Below are 22,799 nucleotides of genomic sequence, written 5' to 3'. Positions count from 1 at the left end.
ACTTCTTTTCAGAAAATCTTTGTAGGGAGAACTTCCAGTTGCTTATAAGGTAAATTAAAGAGATTCGAGAATAAGCTAAAATATTTGTGCCTTATCAGAAATGAAACTGGGTGGTGGAAAAAAGCTGAAACAAAAGAGAAGTGGGATGCCAAGACCGGTTTGGCTCAGTGGATAGAGCGTCGGCCTGCGGACTGAAAGGTCCCGGGTTCGATTCCGGTCAAGGGCATGTACCTTGGTTGCGGGCACATCCCCAGTAGGGGGTGTGCAAGAGGCAACTGATCGATGATTCTCTCTCATCAATGTTTCTAACTGTCTATCTCTCTCTCTTCCTCTCTATAAAAAAAAAAATCAATAAAATATATCTTTAAAAAAAAAAGAGAAGTGGGATAATAAGGGAGGATAATACAGTCAAGACTGACAAACATTAACATCTCATTGTGATGAGTCATACTTGTGTATATGAGATGGATTGATATGTGTATATATTTGATGAACAAAGTTTTCAGCATGGTTTGCCAAGAAAACCTTCTGCCATTATTTTCTTATAATTGAAAATAAAATTAACAAATAATTTCATTCAAGAAGTTAAGAGTTAAGTCGTGTTCATATGAAAATATTAGTCTTTTTTTTTTTTTCCTAAGGCAAGCAAGTTTTTAATTTGCCTGTGGTGCATCTAAACATATCACTGTTACTTCTAACTGCATTTGCCTATCTCCCTTTCTTAAAAAAGACTCAATTTTTTGCATGTCTTCATATCCCAATCGCAGAATCCCACTTTATTTTGGAGTGAACACCAGAGTGTACTGAAGTGATCTTGACAGATGTGTCTCCAGATGAAATATCTCTAAAATATTTACTAAAATAAGAAATTCAGTCCACTCTAGAAGTCACTTCTCTATAATGAACATTTTTTTAACTGTGGCAGTCTGTCTCCTAGAAATCTCTACATTGTGAACTCATGACTTTTAGACACTATTTAAGAAACAACAAGTTATTTTAATTTAAACACATTGTCAATGTTATGAGTTATATTTATAGTAAGCTCTAGAAGGGAAGGCATTGTTTTGTCCTTGCAGTATCTCCAGTGTTCAGAATAGTATTTGGCACATAGCAGATGCCAATAAATATTTATTGAGTGAATTAATAAATGTTATGTATATTTTATGTTTCCACAGGTAATATGTTTCTATTAGTGCATTAATAACATTTCTCATCAAACTAGTTTTCTGCAAATGTGAATGACTAAAAACACATTAATAGCAGTTTAAATATTCCCTGTTACAATATTTTTTGTTTCAGTATTTTAACCAGTTACCAGTTTTTAATAATCTTACTAGCAAAGCACTATAGAGAATTAAACAGTGTTATATATACAGCCATATCAACTATACTTAACTAGTCAAATCACATACATGTCAAAAACTTAACAGAATAGAAATATTGTGCCCTAGAATATGGTGCTGGCAAGGGAACCAGACCAAACACATCATCCTCACAACTAAAATGACATACTAAAACAACTAAGTTGGCTTTTCTGCAGAAAAGAGAATGACACCAAAATCAAAACACTTGGTTCATAAAGCTTTTTTCTTATTTGGGTCATTATTTTCAATTGCTAACCTTAACATTACTAGTCTTCAAGTATTTTGCACTTTTATATTATACATAATCTTTTCAGGTGCTGTTAAGAAAATATTTTTAAAAATTATTTGTTGCCAAAACTGGTTTAGCTCAGTGGATAGAGCGTTGGCCTGCTGACTGAAAAGTCCCAGGTTTGATTCCGGTCAAGGCCATGTACCTTGGTTGCGGGCACATCCCCGATGGGGAGTGTGCAGAAGGAAGCTGATCGATATTTCTAGTTTTCTATCCCATTCCCTTCCTCTCTGTAAAAAAAATCAATAAAAATATATAAAATTTATTTCTTCCCTACAACATAGTACACATATCTGTAAGTAATTACTAAAAATGTCTGAAATACATTTTTTCACTAAGTGGAGAAGTTTCTCAGGAAGGGTGGTAGAGTAAAATTTGTGTCAGTGTGAGGTAATGGACCATAATATGCCATAATACTCCCCCTTACTCTGCATACTGTCTTTCAGGTATGGCTCTTCCTTTAAAAAAAAAAAAATAGATAATACTTTTATATGGTCTGGTGAAAAATAAGCCTTTCTCCCATGCCTAAACCCCACTCACCCAGTTCCCTCTCCACAGATGACCTGGATCTTTGGTGACAATTTCATGGATATATAAGAAAATGAATATATATATATTCACAAATGGAAACTATAAAGTAGAAATATATCTTTTCAACATTATACATATTTCTGTACCTTTTTTCACCTTATAAATATTTGACAATCCTTATCAGTTTATGAACTGTTGTCCTATTCTGAGAGTTGCATAGTATTTCATTGTATGAACCATAATTTACCCATACCCTATTAATGAACTTTGAGTGTATTTCTAATCTTTTGCTGTTATGATGATGTAAATTATCAGTTGAATGTGATGTCCTTGAGAATAAGAATTTCTTTCTTACTCATTTTTTTTAATCCTGAAAGCTTAGTATAGTGTCTAATAAATGTTTAACAGGTGTTTTTGAATGAGTTAATTGTACTTTTTAAAATGGTGCTCAACTGCTTCCACTATGGTTTTTTAATCCTTTATACAAAGTACTTGGTGCTCTTTGACTTAATGATTCCTCTTCTAGATGTTCATCCTATTTAAAATGATACATATATAAGAATTCCTATAAGAATGACTAAGTCAAAGTATATGTGTATTTAAGTGTTAGCAGAAGTTATTCAAAAAGGTTTTGATCAAATGTAGATGCTAATTAGTAACATATATTATTCCTCTCACTAAATATTTAGCACAGTACTTTACACTTAGTAATGTTAACACTATTGAGTAGATGAAGTTCATATTCAAGTGAGAAAAATTTGTTTTTATAATGGCATATAAGTCTATACAAAGGAAAGGGAGCCATCTTCATCATCACCATCATCACTAATAGTTACTGAGTGCTTACCATATGTCAGGACATGTGTTGAGTATATTATCTTCTTTAATCCTCATATATCCTATAAAATATATATTTATTATCCTCATTTGATAGATGAAGAAGTTGAGGCACAAATAAGTTAAATTACTTGCCCAAGCCATTAGCTAGTAAGTGATTAAGCTGGGATTAAAAATCAATCAGCATGATTCCAGAACCCAGTCTTGAAAGTTGTATAAATGTTCATGAAAAAGAGAAATGGAAAGAGGCACTGAAGGTAAAGGAATATGTGGCAAAGCACCAAGTGCTCAGTGTTGTTCAGAAAGCAGCAAGCAGACAGAGTGGTTTAAGCACTGTTGAGGTGTGCTTGCCCAGAGATGGTATAGCAGGAGATAAGAAAATGGCAATTTCCCTTTATTCTAAAAGAGAACAAAAAACTCATTTATTTTTCTGAGATTGCGCTGGCATGATGGCAACCACTGGTTTCACAGTCTTGTTCATGGCGAGAGCTTCAGGTCTTTTTATCCTTTCAAAACTATAGCATTCAGTTTTGTCTTCAGATGATACCGTTCTATTACTGACCAGAAGGAAGCCTTCCATTAATAAAGTGTCAATGAGTAAGCCGAGGACATTAGTTCCATTGGCCAATTTTCGACTATCAGGTTTTATAGAAACGTACCTAGAAAACACACAAAACAAAACAAAACAAACAAACAAAACCCCACACTTTTAGTTATAAAGCATCTCTTTAAAACTAAACACAAATTTTACTTACAACCACACATAAATGCATCATACCATTTTTATCAGATTTTGTTTTGACCCTTCATTTATAAATCCACATCAGTAATTTCAGGGTACTGAAAGTAGATATCTTACTATGATTTCCAAAGTCATTTTAATTCTACACTTAGGAATGTAACCTGCACTGATGAATTTTCATTGAGAAACTATTTTCTGGAGCAAACAATTTGGTCAAACAATTACATTTACTAAACATTGTTTTAATTAAAATTAATTAATTGATTTAGTCATTATAATGAACATTTTATACATTTACAATCTTCCCCTTAGATTTAATTTACCAGCACTGATATTACACATTTTCTTTTATGATTTATTCCTATCAAAAATATTTTCTCCAGGTAAATTTTATAGATATAAAATATCAAGAAGACTTTATTGTCAATTTTTACTCAATAACTATCTAATATTGCAAAGCAAAACATGGGGTCAAAGGCCTCTGGCTATTTCCTGGGAAACTTGATAGAATCAATCCAAATAATTATAGAAAAATGTATCTGAACTTTTCAGATTGGTTATATATTGGCTTTAATAATGTCAATATAACATATTCAATAGATATAGCTCTATTACTCTTTTATTTTAATGTTTTTGTTTCCTCCCACCATTTGTTTATGAGATGGGAAGAAGAGGCCAACTTAAATTATTTCTAGGCTGCAACTTAAACTATCTGTAGTTTTATGGGATAAAAAGAGCCTTGGGGACATCCCTAGCCTCCTTTTAATTATGATTGAAAGAGAGTGACTTATTGTAGTTCACATTTAGAAGCTCATTCTAGTCAAAGAAAGCAATTCAATAATAAAATGTAAGAATTATAAAACTACATAGTACAACACATACCAAAAAAGTTTATTGCCCTGGCCAGTATGGCTCAGGGATTAGAGTGTCAGGCCACGGACTGAAGGGTCACAGGTTCCATTCCTGGTCAATGGCATGTACCTGGGTTACAGGTTTGATCCCCGGCTCCGGTCCTGGTCAGAACCAGCCAATAGATGTTGGAAGCAGCCAATCAATGTGTCTCTTTCACATCATATATTTCACTCCCTCCCCTCCACTCTCTCTGAAAAAGCAATTTAAAAAATATCCTCAGGTGAGGATTTTTTTTTTTAATGTTTGTTATGCCTGATATAGTAAATTTTTAACCTTAGTAAATCATTCCATCTACCCCCCAAGTCCCAGATCTTAATTATATAGCCTAGAAACATTGTTCAATGAGAAAAAATTATAGAGCATCTCACAAAATAAAGATACAAATAGTATATTGTAGGTTATAACAAAGTGGAATGCACTTGCAAGAAATCACTGAGCCAAAGTACTTAATTTTCTCTGAAGCCAAATTAAGAAATGTCAGATTTCACAGCACCAGAAAAGGATAGGAGAAACCGATGAAAAATAGAAAACAAAATGTATTTTAAAAACTTAAAAGGCAGTTACATTTTTCCATTTAACCCAGTTTAAAAAATAATAAAAGGCTACTGGGATTCTATGGTCTAGAATCCTGTGACCATAACTTAAGCTTGATAATGTTGTCACATTTGCAAGATGCAAGCCAAGTATTTCATTTCTAGTACTGTGAACTTGAGAGATAAATGAGAAATCTGTTAACAAAACTGAGAGTAGTAAATTACATTAGTTGAACATACCAAACAACTGAATGGTATACCAGACTCCTAGAAGCCATTCAGGCTTATTCTCCTCCACTTTCCACCTTCAAAAAACAACCGAATGGCCGAAACCAGTTTGGCTCAGTGGTAGAGAGTCAGTCTGAGGACTGAAGGGTCCCGGGTTTGATTCCGGTCAGGGGCATGTATGTTGGTTGCGGGCACATCCCCAGTGGGGGGTGTGTGGGACGCAGCTGATTGATGGTTCTCTCTCATTGACGTTTCTAGCTCTCTCTCTCCCTTCCTCTCTGTAAAAATCAATAATATATTAAAAACAAAACAAAACAAAAACTCTGAATGGACAGATTCAGACCAGGGAGTGAGCAAGAAATAAAAATGATTGCCAGCTAGACAGTCATTCTAAGGTGGACCTTTTAAGGCTGGAGGTTTCATCTAGTCATCTGAAATTTCATCTGAAATTCTAATAATGTCACCTTATTCAGGTTATCTGTCTCTACTTTGGCACTATAATCCTATATAATAAGAGAGAAACATGGAAATTGACTGTACCTCTACGACACCCACCGGCCAATCAGGAGTGAGTATGCAAATTAATCCAACAAATATGGTGGGTTAATTTGTATACACAGACACGAGGCAGAGAGCAGAGCGGGGGAGAGCCAGCGAAGAGTTGAGCAGCTTGGGGAACTTGGCTCCCCAACCTGCCATACAGAGAGCAGAGAGGGAGAGCTGGCGGCTTGGAGGACTTGGCAGAGTGGGAGGCCCTGGGGTGGAGACAGAACAGGAAGGGAAAACCAAGAGCGCGGGGAGCACCAGGAATTCTGGAAATAGTAGTTGTGGTGGCAGCCCCAGGACCAGAAGTAGGAGCTCAGAGCATGGGGAGCACCAGGAATGCTGGGAATCATAGTTCTGGTGGCAGATGGATCTCCTAGACACTAGACAAAGTGAGCCTGGAGCAAGTTACTGTTGTGGTGGGGGATGGAGGGAAAACAAAGGTGAGAGACTTAAGTAAAACATCAAACCAAACTGGGTTGGGGTCTCAGACAATTCGCTCATCTAATTGCAAAGACAGAGACTCCCAGATTGGAGAGAGTGCAGATTGGGCTAAGGGACACTTAGCCCAATGGGCCCCTAGTATAAAAATAAAATCAAACACTTCTGGGATAGAAAAAATTCTGAACTTCAACTGAAAAGAGTACTATTTGAGGATAAAGAAAACCTTTCAACTTTTAAAACTAGCTTTTAGTTTGGGAATTAGCTATTTTGGAAATTTAAATAATACCATTCTCACATTAAGATGAAAACATTTTGTAATATTTCTAAAACACGAACACTTTAATAACAAAGGGGAAACCACTTAATACTGTGTACATTCAAGGATATCCCAACCTGAGTTTCTAATCTTGTTTTTCAAGATTACAATTATTTTCTTCAACTGCATAGTTTTTAAAGAGCATTTAAGTATTTCCAGGATATCTTTTTTTACCTTGCATGTTTCTTCTAAAACCAATAATACCATTTTTTCTTAGGTTTCCTTATGATCTCTTTTTCAAAAAGGATCCTCAAAGATCTTAATCACTCAAAATTTAAAAACAAAAAAACTGGTCATTTCCTATTTATGTTAGTGCCCCACCAATGAAAAGAATGTTGTGCATAGAGGTATCTTAAAACCATTTGAGATGAGAGGGTCTTACTTTTCTTCACAATCAGCCTATTACTTTAACTGGCTCTATTCTCCCAAAATGACATTTCAACCTCTTTGCAAGGGCAGGAATTATGAAGTATAAAAAGTTAAGCATTATACTGCTCTATGTTCTCCAGTTGCAAGACTGAGGGATGGCTTGTAGATGGGCCAACATTGATAGTTCCTGATAGCTTCTACTGAAGAAAATATCCCCCAATATGCCTATCATTATGTCCAAAAAAAGTAATTTTATGTTAAATACTACAAGTTAAAAAACATATGCAGACTTTTTCTTCCTCCTAAAAATCGAAGCCAATTTTCACAGCTAGTAAAATAATGGTGGGACAATATTAAGAAAATTTTAAGGGGAAAAAAGATACTGATAGCAGAGTGGAAATTAGCCAAAGGGTCTAGTCAAGAACAGTAAGGGGATAAAGTAATTGACTCAAGAGCAATTATCCTTAACATACTGACGGCCTATCCCAATAGTTTGAGTTGTGTAAGAGTACCAAAGATGTAAAAGGATACCATATTTGCCATGGATTATCTGCCTTAATGGTGTTTAAAAATAAAGTAGAATGGAGAAAAATCAGTAGTCAGATCATAAGGCCTGAAAAAACATAAAGGATGAGGAGATCAGGATAAACGGTTGAGCCTTCACTGTATGCCAGCCATTATTGGGGGTTAAACAAAAAAAAGTTTTATTCCTAAGCCAAATTTACTAGCAATGGAACATTTTCTATAAAATTATTTCTTCCTACAACTTTAGTGGCCACAGTCCCAGTTTTTCCTGGATAGTCTTTGTTTATTCCTATTGTCCCTCATAATAACAAAACCCTCTTTCACTCTGAAAAGTATCCCAGTTTGGATAATCATCATCTGGTCATTCTGCCCAACTCAACTGGTTTCTCCAAAACAATGAGTCATAATTTATTCCCAGGAAAGTTGTAGGCATGAGAAACTCTCAGTTTTGAGGGGAAACATCAGGAACTGATATAGAAGAGAGATGTTACAAATACAAAATACCTGACTCCAGGTTGGTTATCAGTGATGTCCGAGCCACACTGGAAACCAGGTCATGGTAAGGAGGTCTTTGTGGAGGCAGCTGAAGTAAGGTCATCTGAGGAGGGCAACAGTTACTGCTCCAGGCTGGTGCTGAAGGTTGTTCTATAAACACTGTAATCCTCCCAGTTAACATCTCAATTGTTTTGCTGCAAGAGCCAAACACCCTGAAAAAAGTTTGAGTGTTTCAGCTTAGGAAATACACCTGCATAAGAGCAGGTCTCGGCTGTAGCAGGAGTTCTTGGTTTAAGAGATCAACCAGAGGATCAAGTTCATAGAAAAGAGCCTCTCTCTGAAGCCTAAGATAGTCTGAAAAATCAATAGGTAATATAAGCCGTTGAGTTCTCATAAAATCTAAGATGACACTAAATAAAACACCATCTCTGTCCACAAAAATCTGGCCACCATCCATCTTGAATTCTTGGTCTCTGCCATCTAACATTCGTGTTAGCCGCGAGGTAGGAAACTGCTTTATGGTAGAAAATCTTGTTGTGAATCTCTTCCCTCCCACATTCAGAGTGACCAGTTCCTGACTGCTCATTCTCCCCTTGCCTCGGATTAGGCTACAAACCTCCCGCCACAAACTTAAGAACTTGAAAATCAAACTCTAACCATAAATGTTGCTAGCTCTATATGATTAATACGTGGAGAGAAAATAACAAAAAACAAAGACCTAGATTTCCAGGTAACTACTGTAAAGCAAATAGTGTATCCATAGTTGTGTTTGCAAATTTGAGTTGCTTGGGAACTTACAGTACACAAAATAAAAAAGCAACAGATGAGACACTGTGGACAGTTTAAGAAAAAGTGACAATATTTAAGGATAGGTGTCAAATAGATCCCTTTCCTGTAATCCATAAAAAATTCTCCATGAAAAGCTACTGTAAATTTATATTTAAAAAAAAATAATAATGGGAGCAGAAAAGTATTCCTTCTCCCAGACTGTTTTTCCACTGAATCCTCATGGCAGTGGTTCAGATTTATAGAGAAACATTGTCATTTCTTATCACTATAGCAATTTCAATCACAAATGGCTAAGGATGAGACAGCCACTACCTCAACTAGCAAGTTAACTTGACTCTTCTCATAACTAAAATGATTCTTCTGTACTTTAAATTTCATTGTCATCTTTTTTTCCTATTCCCCTTGTATTACCTCTTCTCAACCAAATTAAAGGACTGGGGTAAAGACACTCTGAGCTTTCAAAGAAATGTCTTGTTCCATGACAGATGTAAGTTATACTAGACAGAGTTCTAAGATAAGCTCACTCTTGTTTTCCTTGAATTCTTAATAAGGAAATTAAGTATTCTTTGAAAGATAGGGTATCTTTACCTCATGTGAACAGATTGGACAGCATTAATGTTTAATAATTACTTTGTACTTTATAGTAGCTGACAGATTGTCTTCTCTATTGTCAAGTCTTACTACTCTTAAATTCTTCAAGCAAGTGGTTTGCTTTGTTGTATGGTTGCCAGGATACTTTGGGACAACCCACACTTAGCTGTCAGTAAAAGGAGGCTTTCCCATTTCCTGCTTTTTCCATGTTACTTTTTTTAACCTATGCTTTCACTTGTACAGCCACCCAACACTTCTGTAGTTTATCACCAAACTCCTTTAGTGATAAATTTATAATACCTCAGGAGAAAAGGGCAAGCTAAAATCTCCACCCTCTTGCTGAAACCGGTTTGGCTCAGTGGTAGAGCGTCCGTCTGCGGACTGCAAGGTCCCAGGTTCGATTCCGGTCAAGGGCATGTACATTGGTGGCGGGCACATCCCCAGTAGAGGGTGTGCAAGAGGTAGCTGGTCGATGTTTCTCTCATCGACATTTCTAGCTCTCTATCTCTCTCCCTTCCTCTCTGTAAAAAATCAATAAAATATATTTTTAAAAATAATAAAAAATAAAATCTCCATCCTCTTAAAAATGTACACACATCACTAGAAAATGCCGCATTTTATTTGCACTTTATATGATTTACACTTTAGCAAAAAAGAAAGTCTACCCTTGGCAGAAAAATCTGGAAATCCAATCCACCTGTTTCTTTCCTTAAAAAAAAAAAAAAAAAAAGTTGCTTTACAAGAGTAGTCTTTATTAGGTACAATCACTATTACATTACCTCATCAATATAGTATTACACCATGTGCTCTTTCACCTCTCCTTTTTACATAGCATAAACACAATATTGGGAAGTAATGATACTTATTTCAAAAGCACTCTTTAAAAAGGAAGGAGGGTTCAGGACTGTACAATTAAATTTCACTTTTATCTTTATGCTACCTAATTTGAAAGGCATTTTTAAGTTATTACTTTTGAAGGAAAGTATCTGACTGGATCTTTGACCAAATCTGAACTACCACTTTGTTCTCTTACAAATGTCTAACAAAAAACAGAGAACTATGCACTTAAAACAGATTTTATAATAGTTTATATTTGCACATAAATTCTGCCACATTATTCAGCACCACCAAAGTAAAATTCTTGAATCTTTCACTGAAAATGAAAAACCCATCTGTCACCTGTTCCCAGTAAAAAACTGATTGTTCTATAAAATCAGGAGACTTAGTCAGATAGGAACTGAAATGTGAAAGATGGTCTTTCCAGGTTGAGAACTCATCAAATAAAGGCCATTCTAGGAATAGACTGAAGAAAATGAAAAGGCCAAGCAGAATGACTACTACAAACTTATAAAAGCTCCAGGGAATCTTGCCAATGAGTATGCCAGTGTCTTGAGGCAAAGAAAGTTTATCCACATCTGCTAGTTTTATGTCTTCCCACTGACTGGTATCAAAGTTCTTCATTAAAGGGCTTGTGGGCAAATTAGAGGGAGGTAAAGGAGTTTCCTTGATTACTTTTATTTTTTCCCTGAATTCCTGCATCTGTTGCAAAAATATGATTGGTTCTGACACATCTTTGAAGGCCTCAGCGATGTTAAAGGCCATTCGTTGTTCCTGTAAGATGGTGTTGAGTTTGTTAATCTCTGGGTCATAGGCTTGCATAACTGCAAGTTTCATGGTCTCAAAGTCAGACAGGATTTCATTCTTCTTTTGATCTAATGTGTGTTGTAACTTCTCAAAAAACTCCTTCACTTTATCTGAATCTTTAGTCAGTAACTGTAGAGATTTCCTTTTGTTAGTTTCCAAGGTATCCAAACGAGAAAGAGCATCTCCCCGGCGCCAGGTCTGAAAGCTCTGGAAGAGGGACTCGAAGGCGTCCCTTTCCTGAGCGTAGGCATCTTCAATAGAGCAGAAGACATGTTTGGTGTGGTCCCCACGTGTAGCACAGATCCCACAAATCAGCTGCATGTCAGTCAGGCAGAAAATGTTGAGAGGCTGCCCCAAGTGTCCTTTGCACACTGGCATTTTTGGAGAGATCTTGATCTTGTTATACTTCTCCACAATACCCTTCAGGGAGTAATTAACCTGCAGGCTATTGACTCCGGAGGCTGAAGTTTCCTTACGGCATGTGGGGCACTTGAATGGAGATGACCTCCACAATGAGTTCCGCCCAGTCCCCTCTAAGATCCCTTCCAAGCATTTTTTGCAGAAGTTGTGAGAGCAAGGCAAAACTCGAGGATCATCAAACAGACTGCAGCAGATTGGGCACGTAAGATCTTCTTCAAGCAGCTCCATCACATCCTACCATAGAGAAATAAACATTTTTTTTTATTCCAGTAATCCCCTCCACTTGCATTATGTAATAATTAGAAGAAACTATATTCATATATATTAAAAATAACCTTTCACTGAAATAACAGGGCAAACAAAGGAAATAAGAAATCTGGGAAGGGAATGCACACCAAAGCAGATTTAATCTGCTGGGATGAGAACACACTCCTTATTAGAAGGGCTCCCTGGACACAAGGCCTTTGTGTGGGCTTTCCAACAAGGCTTTGGCTGGGATAGGGTTAGGACTAGGACAACTGCAAGTTGAGCCAGCAGCACCCAAGTGATTGTTTTAAAACAGAGCTGACCACTACTGTCAGAAACAAAGCTACTCAGTGTCTGAATAGAATGAGTTCTTTAGTCTGGGCCCACAATTATAAAAGGTGCTATTTAAAAGAAAGCAGCACAGAAATATAAAGCCAAGCATGTATTCTCCTACAGACTTATTTTTAAACGACATTTTTGTCCCGCCAGTGTGGCTCAGTGGTTGAGCATCGACCTATGAACCAGGAGGTCAAGGTTTGATTTCTGATCAGGACACATGCCCAGGCTGTGGGCTCGATCCCCAGGAGGGGGTTGTACTGGAGGCAGCCAATCAATGATTATCTCATCATTGATGTTTTTACCTCTCCCCTTCCCTTCCTCTCTAAAGTCAGTAAAAAAAATATAATAATGGCATATTTCCTATTTCAAAGACAAAATTACAATTATTAAAATGATAAGTAAAGACATAAAATGAGAGAGTTGCAATTCATTCTTCCTTAGAGAATTAAATGCATTTTTAAAATAGCAGAGCAGTAATCAAAGCCATCTTTTACTATCTAGAGCACCAGTTTTCAAAATGTGGTGGACAGAAACCTGGGTATCACTAAGATTCTTTCAAGGCATCGTTAGGTCAATACTATTTTCATAATAATACTGAGATGTTACTTGCTTTTTGGCACCGTGTTAACCACTGCACTGTAAAAGCAATGGTGAGGCTGCTGGAAACTTAGCAGGAATCAAGGCAATACATAGTACCGAACTGTACATTGAGTCTGTCTTCCTCTCACCACCACATCAAAATGGGGGTATAGCCAGTTTCATTTAAGAATGTTCTTGATGAAGCAAAAATAAGTATTCATTTTATTAAATCTTGATCCTTGTATGATAAAATAGGAAGTAAACACACAGCATTTCTGCTACATACCAGCAGATAATCGCCTGGAGGAAAACCGCTCATGTGACTGAGTTGCAAGCTGAAATGAACCAACTGTTTTTGTCATGAAACACCATTGTTACTTGAAAGAACAAGTAATAAAACTATAGCCATTTCAATTTAGTTATCTGGCAGATATCTTCTTGAAAATGAATAAAATGAGCTTATCACTTCAAGGGAAAAAACAGTATTTCTTCCCAATGATAAAAATTGAGTTTTTTGGTGAAAACTAAACCTTTGGAAAAGGTTTGTCCTTTAAAAGCTTGGTAACTTCCCATTAATTAAAGACGTTTAGTGAGAAAAATGGTGATAATAACTATGGGAGTTTTTTTAGTGGGAAGATTACTATATGATAAAATATGTTAAGATTTGCACAACACAGTGAACAAGTTCATTCACCAATGCATGTTATAAATTACACATGGGTAAAAAAACAAATATTAAAAAATCATTAAAAAATATATGATTTCAGATTCCATACTGCAACTTAACCTTTAAGAAACTACTGTTTGTTGATTTATGGTACAGTACCAAATATCCCCAATTATCAGAAAAGGCTATTAAAATATTCTTCCCCTCACCATCTACATATCTGTGCAAGGCCAGATTTTATTTTCTTTATTTCAGGGAGAAAAAAAAAAAAAAAATACAGCAGAGGAAAGACTCCAGATGTTTTCAATTAAACTGTAATTCACCCAAGTGGTTCAATGGTTAAAGCATAGGCCTGCACACCCGAGGGTCAAGGTTCGATTCCCAGACAAAGGCACATACACTGGGTTGCAGGTTCCAGGTTCAACCCCTCCTTCCTGCTTGGAGTATGTGGGAGGCAACCAATTGATGTGTCTCTTACATTATTGTGTCTCTCTCTCCCTTCTCTCCCTTTCTTCTTCTTCCCCTTCCCCTCTCATCCACTCTCTAAAAATCAATAGAAAAAATATCCTTACTCTGGTAAAGAATAAAAAAATAATAAACAGTAATTCATAAAAGAGACCTTCTCCCAAATGCCACTCTTCTCACAAATGTCTCAAAAAAGTTGTTTTTCACAAATTATTTGTTAACATGTAATAGATTTATCTTGTTATTTGAATTAGTATCTTAAATTTTTTTCATTTATAGTACAGTAAATATCTACTGTACTGTATATATGTAAACAAAAGCTCAATGCAAAGCTTATTTTTATATGAATGTTTTAAAACTTCTATCCTAAAATTTTTAAATAGAGCTATAAATGTCCTCTTTCAGTTGTAGTTAGGGATACACACACACACACACACACACACACACACACACACAGTGTTACCACCAAAGTAATAAAAAACAGGGTCTAACATTCAGAAGGCCATCTTATAATAAAAAAATAAGTAAATAATTTTTAACAGTAATTTTAAGAGTCACAATTAGAGTTACAATCCAGAAGATAAATAGTATTTAAAAGATAAGCTGAGCTTGCAGGGCTACGGTAATCAGTTTATGGTTTTATGTTAAGTTATGAAAGACATACTAATATACTAGTATGTAGAACTAAAGCAAAGATTATTCTGTCAAATTTAGTGTCTTATGGCAAATGTGTGAGCTGATTTTTCGGGAACTATTGTGAGACAAATCATACCACCTTTGAAAAGCATTGGGAAGAGAATAGCCATGAAGACTGTTGTGCTAGCTATAAAACACTGACTCTAGTCAGGAGGGAACACTTGAATATCCTCCGATCCTAGTCCTGGTTCCTCACTTTATCACTTCTGTTATCTTTCACCTATGAATTCTATGCTAAGGCCAGATTTTGGAGTGGGCAGTGAAAATAGGAAATTAGCAGGTTTTACTTATCCTGGCAAGGTTAATATTTCCAGTGGATCCTATTCAAGCATATTAAATAATACGGAAGGAAGGAAGGAAGGAAGGAAGGAAGGAAGGAAGGAAGGAAGGAAGGAAGGAAGGAAGGAAGGAAGGAAAGAAGGAAAAGAATGCATGGTTGGGATGAGGAGGAGAAAAAGAGCAATCATGGCAAAGAGAAACTTTGAAGAAAACAGAGGATATTGCAATAGGAGCCAAAAAAAATTTTAAGGCAATTAAGTATGATGAAAGTAAAAAAGGAAAATGACACACAGAGGAAAATTTAGAAATAATAAACAGTCATCTCAAAGCCATAATCAACTTACAACTCTTAAAATGAACCAGAGAAAAAAAATTACTCTTTGCAAAGTCCCTTTTTTATAAATCGCATCAAAATTATGATAGACCCTATTATTCCATTTTTAATAATACAGCATGCAAATTTTAGTTTATAATTTAAAGATTCTTATTTTTGTTCACTTTAAATACTTTTACTTTCTCATCAATTAGTTTTATACTCAAAATTTTCTCTATGACAAAATATGTGACCACTTTCATAGCTGACTTTTAGAGGAAACAGACATAATATTATATTCGAATCCAAGAAACCATGGCAAGTTTACTGCCAGGAAAGTTTTAAATAAAATCCTGTCTGGTGTGGTTATTGGTTGGTGCGTGGTGCCATACACCAAAGGGTATATGAGGGAGGCAACCAATGGATGTTTCTCTCTCGCTCCCTCTCCCAACTTTCCTTCCGCCCTTCCTCTCTGAGTAAAAACTAAAAGTTTTAAATGAAAATACACAGTATGATTTTAGTCCCACTACCTGAAGAGTATGCTTTACAGTAAAGGAATTTATAGAATTTTCTTAAATTTAGAATTTTCTAACACATAAAATCTGAAGAAATCAATAAAGCTTACCCCTTTGAAAAAACTAAAGCACATAGCTCCTCTTTTTGGGGCTAATTTTCCTAATAGAGAAGATAAGCTCTACTAACATCAAGAAACTATGTAAACAAAATTATTGTTCAGTCATAAATTTTGACTTAACCAATGTCAAATTAAGTGTATAAAGGCAACCAAGTTTCCCAAGACTCATTTCTTTTTTTTACTATGTTTCTGGATATCAAAAGGTCTCAACTTTGAAGCACCAAAATCTGTTCTCCTAACAATTAAATATTTACCAAGTTTTGTTATTTTTTTAAATCCTCACCCAAGGACATGCTTATTGATTTTTAGAAAGAGGAAGGGAGAGGAAGAGAGGGAGGGAGAAACATTAATCCCATAGCCAAATGCACCCCAACCAAAATATGTGCCTTGACTGGGAATTGAACCTGCGATCTTTTAGTGTACAGGACCAATCAACTGAGCCACACTGATCAGGGCAAAAAGTTCCCAAGTTTTTTAGCAACAACGAAAGTAAATGAATATATACCTTGTTGTCTACTACCTCTTTGTCTTTCAACTATGTTTTTCTGATATATTTATAGTTTAAATATACTTTTTCATTTATGTAAGTAAAATTCACTCTTTTACAAATACACAGTTGTATAACAGAACCACAGATTTAGTTTTAAGCAAATTTTCAAGGTATCTCCACTAAAGGAAAACTACATTAACAATTCTACCAGAAATGGTTATATAGATATAGCTTCAACAGTCTCTATTAAATATAAAACAAAATATTAAAAATGGAAAAGCTAATACAAAGGAATGGAGCCATAAAATAGATATTAAAGCTAACCTGTGTGTGTTAAGACTTCTCCCTCTTACAAGTCCTTTGTTTTTAAAAATCAACCCAAAATCATTATAATGCAAAAGGTGTTCATTTATTCATTAAGCAAAAGTTAATTTTAATAAAAACCTATTTATTAAAAGAAACATTCCTATAAAACTTTCAAATTTCATTGGTTGATAGCAATATAAAGTTGTTCAAATATTACCCATGGTTTCTTCCTAAATCCCATTAAGAACAAAAAGAAAAACCAATATATTATACTTCATATCTTACATATTTAAACCAAATTTCCACTCTCCCTCATCCCTTTTTTAAAATATATTTTATTGATTTTCTTACAGAAAGGAAGAACGTTTGAAACATTGATGAGAGAGGAACATCGACCAGCTGCCTCCTGCAGGACCAAAGTACATGCCCTTGACCGGAATTGAACCTGGTACTCTTGAGTCTGCAGGCTGACACTCTATCCACTGATCCAAACCAGTTAGGGCTTTCCACTCCCTTTTGAGGCATCTCTGAACTCAGGAATTTCAAAGCAGTATCCAAATACCTAACAAGTAACTAGATAACAAATACTGAAATTGAGTTCACAGACAAAGCTAAATATGAGAAGCTCTACTACACTGAGATACCAATCTTCTCTTGGAACAATGCTTAGAATAAAAGGGATCACTTTTTTTCCTTTTTAAATCACTTCCTTTAAGCACACTAATTAAGCTCATTTTCAAGTAGTATCGTGTATTCTATTTTATATGAGAACCATTAATAATGCTTTCTTGAATCTTAATAAAGATCTAATAAGTAATTAAGGATATTTTTTCTGAATATTTGAAAATTTTCACAATTAAAAAGTTGGCAGAGCCCTGGCTGGTGTGGCACAGTTGGTTGGAGTGTTGTCCTATTGCACCAAAAGGTGGCCTGTTCAATACCCAGTCAGGGCACAAAACCAGATTGCAGGTTTGATCCCTGGTGGGGGAGCAGGCAGAAGGCAACCAATCAATGTTTCTCCCTTTCTCTAAAAAATCCACAAAGTAGCCTGGCCAGTATGGCTCGGTGGTTAAATGTGGACCTATGAACCAGGTCTCAGTTCGATTCCCAGTCAGGGAACATGCCCGGGGTTGCAGGCTTGATCCCCAATGGAGAGCATGCAGGAGGCAGCTGATTGATGTTTCTATCTCTCTACCTTTCCCTTCCTTTCTGAAATTGATGAAAATTTATTTAAAATAAATAAGTAAATAAATATCAATAAAGTAAAATGAAAAAGAAAAAGTTGGCAAAAAAAGAAAACAAAACTAAAGAGGATAGCCAATTATAAGAAAACCATACTGAGCTAAAAAAGCAAAACATCAGAAATATTAAATATGCTAAGCGTTACAAAGGCTTAATCTGGAATAGTATATTCAAATTAAAAAATATATTATTCAGAATCTCTGAATACCGGTCTGTGAGGAGACTGACATACTATATTTGTCTGGCTCTTAATCTGTGACCTTTGACAAAACATTTACACATACTAGATTCTTTCCTCATTGTACAACTGTTTTGAAAAGTAATAATATGTGAAAATTATTTACAAAGCTTTTAAGTACTTTATGTCAGTGTGTTATTACACTTCATTCTGGCTTTTACAGACCATTTCATAACTTACTTAATCAAAACAGGACAAAGTAAGATTAAGATTTCCAATATCTCAAAAAAAAAATTAAAATTAAGATACTGCATATTTCTGAGTCTAAAAATAGTTTATCTACCCTAGCCAGGTGGCTGAGATGATTGGAGCATCATCCCATACACCACAAAGGTTGTGGGTTCGATCCCTAGTTGGGGCACATTCAATGTTTCTATTTCTCTAAAAAAAAAAAATCAATAAACATATCCTTGGGTAAGGATTAAAAAAATAATAAATTAAATAGCTTATGTAATTGTTATGTAGCTCTTGCAAACACAATACAAAAGTTAACTATGAATCCATATAGACTAATTAGAAATTTCCCTCCAGATATTTCTAATCAGATTCCTAGTAAACAAGGCAAAATAAAGCTAGTATAGAAGGTCCACCAGCTTGGAAGGCCCACCTACTCAGAAAGTTCAGTTTTCAGTCTAAGGTGATATTCTCAAAAACTAGTTATTACCGAACTAGTTCAGACTACTCAGAAAACCTGGGGGTGTTTTTCCCCCCCTCTTTTCTTCATTCTCTTGTATGTAACACTATTTCACCTTGGTTCTTTCCTTTGTTTATTCTTCTTTTAACTCATCTTCTTCATACTTGTTTCAATGAGTAAAATCTCCAATTTCCTCATATTCTTTTATTTCCCACCCTTTTCATCTTTCTTCCCTGTTTTACTTTTCCCTGTGACATCTGATAATTACCCAAGATATTATTCTACTAAGACCCGATACACAAAATTCATGCATGGGGGGAGAGGTGTCCCTCTGACCGGCCGGTTCCCTCTTGTAATCCGGGACCCCTGGGGGATGTCCGACTGCTGGTTTAGGCCTGAGTGGACCTAAACCAGCAGTCAGACATCCCTCTCGTAACCCAGGACCCCTCGCTCCTAACCGCCCACCTGCTTGCTCCTTACTGCTTGGCTCAGAGCTCCTTAGTGCTGTTGTGGAGGCAGGAGAGGCTTCTGCCACTGCCACTGCCACTGCCACTGCGCTTGCCAGCCCTGAGCCTGGCTTCTGGCTGAGCAACGCTCCTGCTATGGGAGCACACTGACCACCAGGGGGCATTTCCTGCATTGAGCATCTGCCCCCTAGTAGTCAGTGCGCATCAACTTGACCAGTCATTCTGGTCGATCCACCATAATGGTTGCTGGGCTTTTATATAGATAGATAATCCTGTAAATCTCCAGTATTAAATCAGTAGGGTTTTAAGATACCCAATAGATATCATTATCCCATTTATGTACAATTACTGAAAAATCTGTATGGACTCCAAATGGTGTTGAATCCCATTCTCCTCCACTGAGATGAAATCAGTTTGAATAAACTATGTGTATGAATTGCAGAGAAATATAAATACAGACTAAATTATTCTCCTATTCTGGTACCAACCAGACCCAGTTATTTATCTTTTCCTGTTAATAGTTCAAATCAAGTTAATTTAAGTTCCAACTACTGACTTCTGCAGAAGTTGTAAGAACCAGAAATGTCTGGTTTTTCTCCCAGAAAAACAGGTTTATATGAAGGTGGCAAGTTATTATCCATAAAGCAAATTGTCTTCTTTACAACCATAAACTTGGCAATCATTGATTTAAATTATTATCCCAACAGGTTGGTACATATTAAAATATCCTATCATTTAACTCTGTATTTGAGGTTAATTCCAGTTTTCAGAAAGTGCTGCCAAAGTCTAGCATTCAATAGACAACTAGCTAGGTATATTAGATAAAATTATTCACTGCGCCAAGTGAAAATAGGCATTTCGTACATAACTGATAATTACCATCTACCAACTAAGAACTTATTTTTGAGATGACTATTGGAAATGTAATTGGTGTGAACAGTGTTCATTTGTTCAGTGTAGAATGATATACACATACTATTCTACAGAATATATCAAGTTGAAAGCTAATGGTGCTCAGCTTAAAGCAATTTTTAGGTTGGCTATATTATACATGTTAGCACTCCATGCTTATGCCACAGAAAATACAATAATTTATAATATTTAAACTATCAGCCTTTCCTTAAAAATGTATACTATTTACATCTATAATGAGGTTAATTTAAAAGAGTTCATGTTGCCTGGCCACTGTTGCTCAGAGGTTGAGCACTGAACCATAAACCAGGAGTCATGGTTTGATTCCCAGTCAGGGCACCTGCCCAGGTTGCAGGCTCAGTCCCCTGAATGGGGCATCCAGACAGCAATCAGTCAATGATTCTTTCTCATCGTTGATATTTCTATCTTTCTCTCCCTCTCCCTTCTTCTTTCTGAAATCAATAAAAACATATCTTTAAATGGGGAGTGGGGGGTAAAGAGTTCATGTTATGGGAATTTGTTTTAGAAGGCTTAACTTGAATATAACTTTCTGAATGTCAAAGCTCACTTGTATTTGGTTAACTGTAGTAAGAGGTGGGCACAGCATTCTATTCTAGTGCTATTCTAGTTATCTAGGATCAGCCCAAAGTAATGACAATGGCAGTGTCTTTTATGAATAACAAAAATGGATAGTCCAAGGTTCTAAATAACATTTATAAAGATTAAATATAAACCAAATGTCAATTCCTGCCCTAAATCCAGAAATATAGCACATATACAAAGATACTGTTACTCTAAAACAGGGTTGGGACCTTTATCTGCCAAGGATAATTTGGATATTTATAACATCATTCACAGGCCACACAGAATTACCAACTTAAAAATTAGCCTGCTATATTTGGTCAAACATTTAATTAACTCCCCTGTAATACCTTGGCAGGGGCAGACCAAATGATTTCGTGGGCCATGGGCAGGCCGTTCCACAGCCCTGCTCTAAAGGTATGATTAATGCCTTACAAAAAAGACATAAAGTTGACACCATACTGAAGTTTGGGGAGTCTATCCATGCAATTAAAAAAATTCATAATTAAATTAGCAAGAAATAACTGCTACTATTATTTTGGTACATTTCTTCTAATATTATTTTGGCATATTCCTATTTGTGTGTTTGTATACATACACATATTAACAATTTTGTAGCCACTTTTTTCTCTTATTTTACCATATGCATTTCTCCCATCACTATATATCCTTCTAAAACATGCAAGTATATCTTATGAATAAGCTCTTATTGATTACTTTTCTGGTATTACAACATTTAGATGAACATCTTGTAGAAAAGTCTTGGTACATAGCTCTGATTATTTCCTTAGATAATTCCTTTAAGTGTATTGTTGGGTGGCTCAAAGATTAGGATCATTTTTAAGGCTCTTGAAAAGACTGCCAAGATTCCCTCCAGAAAGGGTACACTACTTTATGAACTCTAACCAGAGATGAGAGTGCCCCACCTCTCCATACAGTTCCTAACCGTACAACAGAGCCATACTTTTATAGAGCTTAATAAAAAAAACAAGGCATACTTTACCATATCTATCCAAGTTTAAAATATAAAACAGTTTAAGGCAGTATAATATTAGTATGTGTCTGTGTATTACCGATACATATATATATATATGAAATATAAAAGTTATGAGAAAGGAATAAAATATAAGTACTGAGCTTAAAAACACTTTAGAGATCATCTAAGCACCTAACCTTAAAAGTGAGAAAAGAAATACCTCCTTTCCCCCCATCCGCAGGAGATTTCCTAATCACACTAAGCAAGCTAGGCACAGGATCTCAGTTTTCCCATTCTTACATCTTAGCACTATCCAAGAAGTGGGTCAAGAATTTAGTACCCCGCCGGGACCGGTTTGGCTCAATGGATAGAGCGTCGGCTTGGGGACTGAAGGGTCCCAGGTTCGATTCCGGTCAAGGGCATGTACCTTGGTTGCGGGCATATCCCCAGTAGGGGGTGTGCAAGAGGCAGCTGATCGATGACTCTCTCTCATCGATGTTTCTGACTCTCTATCTCTCTCCCTTCCTCTCTGTACAAAATCAATAAAATATATATTAAAAAAAAAAAAAAAAAAAAAAAAAGAATTTAGTACCCTCATTAATAAAATGGAGAAGTTTAATCATGAGCTCTCTAAATTCCTTATAAAATTTTATGACTTTTTACAATTTAGATTGGAACAGGTTCCCCAGCATAGGGGTAAGAACATGAACCTGCTTCTAAATACCTGTTTATCAGAGGCGAGAAACATCTGGCCGGAGAGCCATATAAGGCCAGAAAAATCATTTGGTCTGGTCCTGCCAAGGCATTAGGGGAGGATTAATTAAATGTTTGACCAAATATAACAAACAAATTTTCAATTGATAATTTTGTATGGCCCACAAATGATGTTATAAATATCCAAATGGCCCTTGGCAGAAAACAGCTTCTTCACCTCTGGTTTAACTATTAGTTTTACCCTTCACAGAGTAAGGATTTTTATAGTACCTTCATAATGTTCTTGGAAAGATTAAGTGACAATCTTGTCAACTGCTAAACTATGTAAATATAGAGGTTTAACTACATACGCTTACAAACATTGTAAACACATTTAAAGCATTATGTTCCAGCATAAGTGTATTAACCAAGAATGTTCCTAAAATAGAGCTGTACTTGAATTGTAATT

At 35.7% G+C, this 22,799-nt stretch overlaps 2 protein-coding genes and 1 long non-coding RNA gene across 5 annotated transcripts in view; 1 reads left to right on the top strand and 2 right to left on the bottom strand.

Annotated features, from left to right (window-relative positions):
• LOC311620248 overlaps positions 1–21,872 on the top strand; it is a 70,504-nt gene extending 48,632 nt beyond the window's left edge. Inside the window, exon 9 of the long non-coding RNA XR_014794649.1 lies at positions 16,940–21,872. This is a non-coding gene — a long non-coding RNA (uncharacterized lncRNA). The remainder of the gene's footprint in view (positions 1–16,939) is intronic.
• Positions 1,277–8,813, bottom strand: KCNRG (potassium channel regulator). The gene is given in 4 exon segments (XM_084879485.1): positions 1,277–3,680; positions 8,138–8,183; positions 8,186–8,360; positions 8,364–8,813. Coding segments are annotated over 4 exon segments (813 nt in total). The 5' UTR covers positions 8,715–8,813; the 3' UTR covers positions 1,277–3,439.
• TRIM13 (tripartite motif containing 13) overlaps positions 10,110–22,799 on the bottom strand; it is a 68,515-nt gene continuing 55,825 nt past the window's right edge. For all 3 annotated transcript variants that reach the window (XM_084879437.1, XM_084879435.1, XM_084879436.1), the window contains exon 3: positions 10,110–11,806. In XM_084879437.1, the coding sequence (XP_084735563.1) occupies positions 10,586–11,800 (1,215 nt within the window). In that variant the 5' untranslated portion in view covers positions 11,801–11,806 and the 3' untranslated portion in view covers positions 10,110–10,585. The remainder of the gene's footprint in view (positions 11,807–22,799) is intronic.

This window comes from Pipistrellus hanaki, assembly GCF_964339955.1.
Source record: "Pipistrellus hanaki genome assembly, chromosome: 3".
Classification (NCBI taxonomy): Eukaryota; Metazoa; Chordata; class Mammalia; order Chiroptera; family Vespertilionidae; genus Pipistrellus; species Pipistrellus hanaki.
The sequence above is the reverse complement of the archived record's forward strand: the minus strand, read 5'-3'. Positions and strand labels throughout refer to the sequence as shown.